The sequence below is a fragment of the Haplochromis burtoni genome, unplaced genomic scaffold, assembly GCF_018398535.1.
Source record: "Haplochromis burtoni strain Fernald_Lab_line unplaced genomic scaffold, NCSU_Asbu1 Contig_368, whole genome shotgun sequence".
Taxonomy (NCBI): Eukaryota; Metazoa; Chordata; class Actinopteri; order Cichliformes; family Cichlidae; genus Haplochromis; species Haplochromis burtoni.
This window is the reverse complement of record NW_024582729.1, coordinates 301,579-312,834: the sequence shown is the minus strand read 5'-3', so window position 1 is coordinate 312,834 and position 11,256 is coordinate 301,579. Positions and strand designations below refer to the sequence as shown.

General features: G+C 39.0%; 2 protein-coding genes across 3 annotated transcripts in view; one reads left to right on the top strand and one right to left on the bottom strand.

The window, feature by feature from the left end:
* Positions 1-3,509, bottom strand: part of dpp4 (dipeptidyl-peptidase 4) — a 31,175-nt gene extending 27,666 nt beyond the window's left edge. Inside the window, exon 1 of the mRNA XM_042228938.1 lies at positions 3,270-3,509. Coding sequence (XP_042084872.1) covers positions 3,270-3,275 — 6 coding nt within the window. The 5' untranslated portion in view covers positions 3,276-3,509. The remainder of the gene's footprint in view (positions 1-3,269) is intronic.
* gca (grancalcin) overlaps positions 837-11,256 on the top strand; it is a 13,719-nt gene continuing 3,299 nt past the window's right edge. The window contains exons 1-5 of one of the 2 annotated variants that reach the window (XM_042228939.1): positions 837-1,002; positions 4,783-4,992; positions 7,405-7,474; positions 10,199-10,242; positions 10,423-10,570. In XM_042228939.1, the coding sequence (XP_042084873.1) occupies positions 4,795-4,992; positions 7,405-7,474; positions 10,199-10,242; positions 10,423-10,570 (460 nt within the window). In that variant the 5' untranslated portion in view covers positions 837-1,002; positions 4,783-4,794. Of the gene's footprint in view, positions 1,003-4,072; positions 4,241-4,782; positions 4,993-7,404; positions 7,475-10,198; positions 10,243-10,422; positions 10,571-11,256 lie in introns of those variants that run through there. The other variant, XM_005943390.2, reaches the window with a different exon arrangement.

Below are 11,256 nucleotides of genomic sequence, written 5' to 3'. Positions count from 1 at the left end.
AACAAGGATACATCTAAAAGCTGCAGGACGGTAGGTCTCGAGGACCGGGATTGGGCAGCCCTGAACTTAGTGAAACGTCAGTGCAGTGCAGCAGCTCATTTAAAAACCACTCACACATAGATACTTCAGATTATACACTACAATTACTAATGTTGTTTTGCAATACCAATTTGTATTTCAGTTTGAAGCTATAAACACTATAAGTGGATAAAGGACTGGATACTGATAAACTGATAGATCATATAAATGTTTTACTGCTGTAAGTCCTGTAACTAATTGCATTTACTATTACATATGCACAGTATATATGCACTGCTCAAAGAAATGGAACCAAACAAAAAATAAATGAAAGGTAAATCGCATAAATCAAATAGTGGATCTTGGTGAGTGAACTATACAAAATGAAAATCTTTAACATACATGTGAGCAATGTTCCCTCTAATTTTTCATGTGTCTGAGCGAACACACAAACTCCCTGAGCGGTCCCTTGGACCACTGTGAGCAACAGCAGACAGTGTGCACTGTGGTCACGCCAGCATCGAATCCATCCAAGTTACATGGTTTATTAAAACAATCAAATTACAGCATTTACATTTATGTTAGACTACTTTTAATTAACTGCTTTAGCCCACTTACAATGAAAAAAAAAATCTTTTTGCAGCTGTTTACCTAAAAATGCAGCCAAGGCGTTTTTTTAAATAAACATTTCAAACTATTTACAGAACAATCAGGTGTTCTGCATCAAATTTGATGCCACACAAATTATTTGTGCCACTCCAAAAAATAATTTCTGTCCACTATGAGATAAAGGAGAACAACAGCCTGTTGTAAAGGCTCACCTTTCAGCACATTCACTTCACCAGATGCACCTTGTTTCTTTTCCTCACCTTTGATTGGGTGTGGTGCTTGGCCTTAATTGCACTCACCTGTCACTCGTTATATAAGGACTGCACTCACCTACCCCTCACTCTTTCTTCACTCCCACATGGGGCGGCAGCTGAGGTGAGTTTCTCTTTGAGTCTCCTGAGTTCATGTATCATTTTGAGTTACTTAAATCATACTTTATGTCCTTTTTAGAGAGAGCAGTCCATGTGTGTCTTTCTTTCCTTCCTTCTTTGCCTATTGATTTGGAGAATAAAAGGAAAACCTGAGAATAATTAGATGACTGCTTATTCTTATTCTAACCGGATGAGCCCATGATGCTGATTGCTTAAACCCTGAACCTTAACCTTCCTCCAAAACATGGTCCTCCGAGCCGGAGTAGCGTTAGCGTCATGGATTCACAGCAGCCATTGACTGAAGATTTGAGACGTTCCGGTCGTGATAGTCGACCTCCTGCCTACCTGCAGCAGTATGACGTTCAGTACCCTGGAGCTAGAAGAGCTACATGTGAGACAGAGAGTCAAACAGAATGCCAACATAGTGACAAAGACACACATGGGCTGCAGGATCCTGTCGGAGAGTCAGAAAGACAACCAGAGACATCCCCTGCTCCTTTACCCACCAATCAAGATGAGGTGATGAGGGAACTCCTGATGACAATGAGGGAGATTAGGCAATTCATGATTCAGTTATCTCCTCCCCATTCTCGCAGTTCCTCCAGATCTTCAATTCACACTGTCTCTGATGAAAGCAAATCCTCTGTTTGCGGTTTACAAGCCATTCCCGTACCCTGCCTCTCGCCCTATGACAGCTGGGATAGGCTCCAGCGCCCCCCGTGACCCTGAACAGGATAAGCGGAAGCGAATGGATGGGATGGATGAATTCAGGTTGGATTTTTTTGTGCACAACGCAGATTTTCTGTGCGCAGAGACCGTGCCAGCAATTGCGCACATGCGCAGCTTAGAGGGAACATTGCATGTGAGTTAGTAGTTTAGTGTAGGGAGCCGTTGACATGTCTTGAAGTTCTCCAGAGGCCTGATAATGAACTAATCATTTGATTCAGGTATGTTGACCCAGGTTGATATCTAAAACCTGCAGGACACCGGCACTAGAGGCCTGGGGTTGGACACCCCTGGTTTAGAGCATCAATAAGCTCTCTCTAAAGGACAGAAAGACCTCATGCCAACCTCATGGAGTATCATTCTGACAGTTTAGTCAGAAACATGCACAAGTAGCCTAGTGGAGGTAATTTTGTAGGGCTCTGCTAGTGCTGCTCTTGTTCTTCCTCACACAAAGGACAAAATACTGGTCCGGGTGTTGAGTTGATGCCTGCCTTAGCCTATTTACACTCTTAAGACTGTGCAGCGAGATGCAGCAAACCTAGTACCAGCATTTATTGATGTGCTGTACTGGAAATACTGGACTACCTCTGAACCTAAATGGGCAATAGTGACAATGACACTGGCAAAAAGCAAAACTGGAGAAACGTCAGTCAGAAAGGCCTCTCCAATGGCACAATATTGTCATGTTCAATTGCACCAAAGGAAGTGATGTAATTTTACAGCGAATTGTTGTAGAATGTCACTTTGGTAAAATAGTTCAAAAAAACTTGAGCAACTATATTCACGTGAATAACTGAACACAAGATAACATTATGAAATGACGGATAGATTGTGCAGTTTGAAGCACCAGTATTACGGTTTTATCCACTGCCATGTTTCTTTATTTGAACTATATTTGGAGAATCACACTAAAACATAACTGAAAAGTAAAATACAGTTAATAATAGCATAAAACCAAGTTAAGAACCAATAAAATATAATGAAAGGAAACAAAAAATAAAAATAAAAAACATTATCAATAAGAGTTTCCACAGAAAGACTTAACAAAAAAGTTATCATTTGGTTCTGAGCTTGTGATTGAAGACAGCGAGGAGCAGTATTTTTTTTAAAAGATAAATTGAGATAAATAGTCTGGAGCTGTTGAGCTGATGTGGCACTCTTAGAGCAGACAGAACCGGATCACTGTAGAAGGTTCCATGATTACAGATTCTGACAGTCAGACACCTAATTGTTAGAATCTGGAAACACTGCAGAGAGGATTGGCTAGTTTTTCATGGGCACAACCAATGACTGTATGGGCACAACCCACAAATGCATTTTCCTCACAAGTATGGCAGGAATTCCAACAGTAATAAATTTATTGCTAAGAAACATTGTTACAACAAAGAAATAAGTGACCAAACAGAAATTCCCTTTTTATGCTAGGTGTGTGTGTGTGTGTGTGTGTGTGTGTGTGTGTGTGTGTGTGTGTGTGTGTGTGTATGTAGACAGAGAGACATTATTCTTTCAAATCTGTGCACCTAGATTTTTTCACAGCATAATTACCTTCATAGCAGCCAGTGTGTGTCCTCGATGACCTACAGCACTCTCAGACGCTCACTGATTTCGGTGTTTGGCTCTGAGTGTTGGTATTTCCCTGTTATGATAAAGTGGGACCTCCCACCCCAGATGTTGGTTCTGTTAAGATACCACTCCACACTAAGCCATGGACAGAACATACAGGAAGTAATGTCTTTTGCACTGTCCTTTGCTCTCACAGTTCTCTAGCAGCCTCAGATATTTTGCTTTTCATTTGAATTTCTTTTACTGAAGTTTTACTGAAGAATGAAATGCCGTGAAGGCTGCTCACTTTTACAGATGTGAATTCTCATCTTCTATTTGTTGATATTTTCAGCTTCCTGTCTTGATTAGATACACATATTCTTATGATAGTGTTTTAGGTAAAGCTACTTTTGACTCCTCCCTTACTCAAAAAGGGATCGCGACAGTAGGTAGCTATACATAAATGATTTGGCAGGTTATTTATGCTGGATCTGCAGACAATTAAGAATAAATAAATAAATAAATACATTTTTAAACTTAATTTAAACGTATCTTAATGTGCATTTTTCTTACTTGTAATTTTATTTGTTTCGTTTTTATTTAAAGACCTTTAAATTCCTGAAATTATGAAAAATAAATAGTATATAGCGCTTCTTTATTACACGAGCAGAACCAAGGTTTCCACAGCACAACCTAGTGGTGAATGACAACATTGCAGGAGAGCAAAGCTAAGAGCATTTTGGCGGTCCTTTTAAAAATCCCCTGTGCTCTTCTGTCATTGGCTAGTTGCAATGTCTGTCAAGGCACTTCCGACAACTCTCGGCAGCTCGGATGTGATGCACTGCTCTTCTGACTTCGGAAGTTACAGCGTTGTTACAGTGTAGCTCGTATCAAATCACACTGACATTTTATAAGTATTAAACTTGTCAGAGGTCTTTCCTTTTCACCAAATGGCTTATCCAGGATACGGCGGAGTGAGTAAACTGTACTAAACACTGTTAAACGAGCTACAGTAGCTAGCAGGAGGGTTAGCTGTTGCTGGAGGCTCTTGCATATTTTACGTTAAGTTGTGACTGTAGAGGTGCTGCATTTGTTCCTGTACTCCTGTAGTAATTATTAATGTGGTAACTTTTTACCTACTGTAACTCAGGAGCTATATTGGCGTCCTCTGTTGATTGTAAATGAACTTTTATACCTCGAAAAAATGTCTTCCGGGATGAAAAATCTCTCAGTGCTCGCCTTCAGTCTCTCAGCTGTGTATATGAAAAAGGTTTTGGCATAGAGTAACCTATGAAATTACAGCAAGTACGATTATCGGTGCTAAAGACTTTCTTTATGTCTGTACACTGTATTTAAACAAGCACTGCAGAGTATTTGAAAATGTAGCGTATTGACAGCACTTTGTGTAGGGCACACAGGGCAACAGGTTATAATTGTTTTGTGGTAAGAAACAAATCAGCACTCTGATCAGTGTTTTACATACCAGTACTAATCTTCTCTCTATTTTCTGTCTCAGTATGGGGGCCAAATGCCAGGCATGCCACCGCAAGGAATGCCAGGAGGGCCCATGAGAGGTCCCATGCCTGGGAACATGGGGGGTCCGATGGGAGGTGGGCCACCTCAAGGAGGATATGGACAGTATGGAAGCTATCCAGGAACATTTGGTGCCCAACCCCCACCTGCAAATGACCCAATGTGGGGATACTTTACAGCCATAGCAGGCCAGGTGAGTTTGGATGCATGCAGAAACATGTCAGTCATGGTCTTTAAGAAAGTCACATTTTCCCAGCAGCTTTGATTTCATTTTCATATTGCTGGTCAAAAACGAGACAGGCTCTGTCTGCAGATGTTCAATATGTCATAAGTGTCAGGAGCTCAGATGAAGCAGTAAAGGAGCTCTGACTTAACTTGAGTTCCCTCTGTCATCAATGCATAGATAATGCACAAAATCTTGGCTGCTGGCTTCCAGTTCGAAACGGTGTGAGCACAAAGTTTTACTTGATAGTGTGTGCACTCAGCTGAGAGGTTGTGGCTTGCTGAGACGAGAGCAGAAAGTTGTTTAGTTTTCAAGAAAAAACTGCATTAGAAACATTACAAAACAGCAGTGTACATGCACTTGCACAATGATATTTGCAGTTATTGCACTCAAACTATTTTTGTTTAGTGTTTTTTATTCTGGGGTATTATTTCCTGTGGGATGAAACTGTTTTTAAACCTACTGGTTCTCATCTTCAGAGACTTGACACAGCTGCCTGAGGCCGACAGGTCGAACATTCTCTAATATCTGTTGATCTGTGGTCATTATATTTTTCATATTTGTCGCATACTGTAGTCTACCAAAATCTCATGGTTAAACGAGTTTTATTTAAAGTATCAAGGTTAACGGTGGATTATTTTAATTGAACTTTTTTCTTTTTCATCTTCAGTTTCACTACCGTCTGTCACATCTTCTTCCTTTCTTTACTTTCTGCTACACAGACAAGATCCTCTGCAAGAATGAATCATGTAGGACTAATATTAGTCTCTTAACCTGCCTACATACATACCATTTTCAACCTTTTTGGTGCTAAGGCATATCAGAGGTCAAATGTAAAGTTTTGATAATTATTAAAGTTTAAATAAGTGTCCAAACAGGCAGAGAGAGAACATGAAAACTATACAGAAAGACCCCAGTTATGGTTTGAACTGTCTTGCTATGCAGTGACAGAGCAAACCTCTACATCACCATGCCACCCTGCATAAGTGGTTGAAGAAATAAGTCACAGATAGTTAATAATTCGGAGAGTCAACTCTTACATGTCACCTCATTCACTCCTTCAAGCAATTCTAGTCAAAATCTGTTAGTATCACCCTGTCTTTCTCTGGTATCCCAGTCAGTGTTTGTTATAAGCTAATGTAAGCTGCAAGGCTTAAAGAGTGAGTGCCAGTAGAGTTTGTACTGGTCTATAAACCTTCCATCCGTTATGGATGCAAAATAGAAGTAAATGCACAAAATAATCAAGCTATTGGTAGCATTCATTTAAACTGGTTGGTTTCCTGGCACAGGCTCGGGTCTTATGTATAGTTTTTTCAATAGTGTTGAGTTTGGGTGTTTGGGAAGGCCATTCCAGAAGCTCAATGTTAGGCAGCTTTATCTCTTACAGAGCCAACTTTGTTGTGTGTTTGGGATGATTGTCCTGTTTAAACACCTAATTGTGTCCAAGTTTCAACTGTTTAGCTGTTGATTTGAGGTGATGTTGAAGAATTTGGAGGTAGCTCTGACAGATCTAGAGGAGGTCTGTGTGGATGAGTGGGCCAAATCCCTGTTGCAGTGTGTGCAAACCTGGTCAAGAACTACAGGAAACGTTTGACCTCTGTAATTGCAAATAAAGGCTTCTGTACCAAATATTAACACTGATTTTCTCAGGTGTTCAAATACTTATGTGCACCAGTGCAATACAAATAAATTCTTTAAAAATCATACAATGTGATTTCCTGATTATTATTATTATTATTTTTTTAAATGCTGTCTCTCACACTGGGGAATGCACCTACAATGTGAATTTCAGACCCCTCCATGATTTCTAAGAGGGAGAACTTGCAAAATTGCAGAGTGTTCAAATACTTATGTTCCTCACTGTATACAGCATAAAGAATGAGCATCATGGTACAACCATCATGCTTGACAGTTGATAGTGTTAGGTTTGAAGTCTCACCTTTACATTTCTTGTCATTGTGGCCTAATAGTGCAGTCTTTGTTTTGTCGTCCAGACCTTGGCACAGGTCTGGACGGTGAAGGATCAGGATCACTTATATTGGAATCTGCATCTGTTTAGAAATGGAAAGGTCCAAGATAAACCTGAGACCTTTCCAACTTTTGTAAATCAACAATTCTTCTTAGGTCTTCACTGAGTTTCATGCACTTTCCTATTCTTTTAGGTATTGGTTAATCCAATGAGGACTGCCAATTTTTTTTTTTTAAAACGGTGAAATAAATTCTTTTTTAAAATAAATCTGGTGGGAAAGAGAAATTACCAGTTGTAATTAATAGGCCTTGGCTTTGTCACATTAGGAAACCATCCAATTCCTAATGCAGAACCATCCGCACCACTTCTTACAATTTTAAGTGAAAAAATATGTGACTTCCTGCTCTGTACAGGACGGCGAGATTGATGCAGAGGAACTCCAGAGATGTCTGACTCAAGCTGGTTTTACTGGCAGCTACAGTCGTAAGTTTACTGCTTTCTCTTTAACTAAAGAGGTCGATGCTTGAATTATGCTTTTACGCAATTTCTGTTTTAATTTTGAAGGGCAGTTTATATCTCCAATATTGAGCTAAAAGTTCCAGCTAAGTGGGCCCTTTAAATATTTGTTACTGAGAGCAAATTTTACTGAGAAACTGAGGAATTTTCACTGTCACAGCTTGGATTTTATAAATGTACACTTTTTTTGTGAAGTCTTGTTTGTGGACTGTTCACTGCATATCATTAATACGCACCTATGTTTATGTGTATTTAAAAGGGACAGATTAATTAGCAATTAATATGCCAGGTCTTTCCTGGCAGGTTGATGACATATAAAATTAATCAACAAAAGCAAACATTCAGACACATGTGAGCAATAAGTATGAGCAAAAAGGACAAAAACACGTAGGCGACTTTCCGTGAGGTTACTTCACATCATGAAACCTGCTGGATTAACCAACAGTAATAACTTTCTAAAGCCGTCCTCTGGCCCGCCCCCTTAGGGCAGCTCTCACATGTTTATACATGTAGTTCCACACAGTGCTGAGCTCGAAGAGAGAAGTGAAAGGTTCAAACAATTATTGAAACACCCCAGAGTTAAGAGGAAGGATGAGGTTAACACACGTTGCAAGAATGTAACTGCGCATGTGAAAGTTTGGTCATAAAAAATACATTTTTACAGAAAAGTCACGTTTATGAAAACCTTCTGTTGGCTCTAATATTTGACTTAGAAGATGCTGAAGCTGTACAGTTCTACCATTTTTGGAGTATGGCGTGTTGCATTTGATCTTCATAGCCACTGGTCTATTGCTCACTGGACGGTTGACTGTTTATTATAAAGAAGGTAGTGAATGACAGATGAGTGATTTTGGACACAGCTACTGTATCTGTAGTGATTGGTTAACAGGTTTAAAATAGTGATTCAGTAAGTAAATTATCTGCAGCAGTTTTTGTTGTGAGCTAACAAGTAATCTATATCACCACCTAGGGCTGCTCAATTAATCGAATTTTAATCACGATTACGATCTGGGCTTTTAATGATCATTAAAAATGACTGAGCCGATTATTAGCCCCTCCCTCGTGCTTTACTCTGGCGCTGCTCCGTGTGGCAAATCGAGCGCACCTCTCTGCATTTCGAACACGCGTCACAACAATTAAGAGGACCCGAGGGAAGCTCGGAAAGCTAAGCAGAAGTTATTTGGAGAGGAGAGTGACTGCCGGTGGTTGAAAAAAAAAAAAAAAAAAACTTCAGTGGTGTGGAAACATTATGGGTTCGCGGAGTCAGACGTGGATCAAGTAGACACAGTTTGTACGTAGCTGCACCACAGAACAACACTGCAAAGTTCACTAAACAGATGTTTACATTTTTAATTTATTTCTTATATTGCAAACATTTGCACTGTTATCAGTATTTGCACACTATTTTATATTATTTTTTAAAGTCATTATTCAATACGTTGTTATTGTTAACCCTTTAAAGCCGGTCAGAGCAGCACGCTCCGTTTTGTGTAACTATTTTTAAATCCCTGTAGAACCTGAACCGCGTAAGCTAGCGCAATAATTTTTTTGGATATGAAACTTACATCTTATGCCATCAGCTTGTCCTAAGTCACGGTTTCCTTCCACATAAAGCTTTGCAAAAATTGCATAAAAAGCGCTTGCAGGAACAAAAACATAATATTCCAGAAACACGCTTTGCCGATCCGATCAGCTGTTCGTAACACTTCCCACAATGAAAAAGATGTCAACGCGAACTATCGCATGTCCGCCATTTCCTGTCCGAAACCGGAAGTGACGTCATTTTCACGGAAAATGTTGTTTTTTTACTTGTAGGCCTTAAAAGCCTATACTGGTGTTTTTATAAGTCATGTTTGACTTTTCTGAATAGTTGCTGGGATGCTTAGAACTCGAATTGCACTGCTGGAAATAGTTTATTTTGATGCACATGCTGTTTTCTTTGCAAATTTGCATCATAGGATTGGTTTTTTTTGTTTTTCCTGCAGTATATAAAAATTGCTGTATCTCCAAAATAAAAATATGAAGACACTTAAACTAAATTTCCTGTTGTTGTAAACTATTTTTTGCAACTTTTTTGTATTTAAAGTTTTGAGGGATAAACCTCTTAAATTTCTCCAAGTAGAAATGTATGTAAAAAAAAACAAAACAAAAACGATTTTCAATTTTTTTGTAGTTTATTGCACTTTTTTGCAATTAATGTAGTTTCTATGGACTTAATGCATACATATTATTAAAATATGGGCTATAACAGTATAGCAACTTGAAATGCTCCCACAAATGGCACTACAACATGTAAAAAAAATAATATAAGCTCTGGCGGACTTGGTTCTATGGTAGGTCTTAAAGGGTTAAATAAATATCGTCAAATAATCGAGATCTCAATTTCAGTGAAAATAATCGTGATTATCATTTTTGCCATAATCGAGCAGCCCTATCACCACCAGCTTTTTCACAAGAGCAAATACTAGTTTAGAGCTTTATTGAGAAACCTTGTAGGAGTCATACGATTTGGAGTCACATGGAACTTCTTTTAGGAGCTTCCTAAATCCAGACCTTATCTTGGGATGTTTTGAGTATGGTATTAGCTCTGAAAGTTGCTTTCAACCACCAGGCAGTACTTTTGTGTTATCTTTAAAATGAAAATAAAAATGTTGCCTCAAGTAATTTCTAACATGTGTATTATCTTTACAGCCTTCAGCCTGGACACATGCAGGATCATGATTGCAATGCTAGATGTATCCTTTTTTGTACAGTATCTTTGGTCTAAGTAGCTGCAATATGCTGCTCGTCATATCCTAATCAAACTTTTCAGGTGAAATTCCTCAGGTTTATAGCAGGCGTGACTCAACCTTTGCTTTGTTATAGCAATTACTGTCCTCATATCTGCGCTTAAATCTTAACCAACCTGTCACCAGAGAGACTTGACAGGCAAGATGGGTTTCAATGAGTTTAAGGAGCTGTTTTCAGCTCTCAACGGCTGGAAGCAGAACTTCATGATGTTTGACCGGGATCGAAGTGGAACTGTAGAACCTCACGAGATGACTCAGGCTATCAACGCCATGGGTGAGAGTCCTAACATTTCAGCATCAGATACTTAATGGCTAATATCATCTTTAATTTAGTGACACTTAATTAGACCTAATAATATGTGACTGGTTTTTACTGGAGTTACCACTTGGCCCTCACAGTGAGAAGGTTCTGGGCTCCAGCCTTCAGGCTTCTCTGCTTGGAGTCTGCATGTTCTCCCTGTGCCAGTGTAGGTTTATCTGGCTACTCCGACTTCCTTGGGCAGTGCAAAGACAGGCATGTAAGGTTAATTTGCGTTTCTAAATTGGCCATATTTATGAATGTAAAGCGGATAAAGCTTTTAAACTGTATAGAATAAAGTACATTCAGTATGACTTATAAAGCCACAGAATAATGCTATAAACAGACGATTCCATAACAGCAGGCCTTAATCTTGAGTCACAGTACTACGAAATGCTGGTGATAATGGTTTTCATCATTATTAAATCTTTCAATTATTGTAAAAAAATCTATTTATCTATACCTATCTGTCTATGAAGTGCTTTGCAGCTTTCTTGCAAAAGACAGCAGTGAAGCACTTGCTTCCACTATGATGAAAGAATAAAATATTGAACTTTATTTTGCTCATAGGAGTGTTCTTTTGATTTCTATGTAAAGTATTTCACAGTGACACAACTTTTGACCAGCAGATTGACAGGAATGATGAGCCTGATATTGTCCCC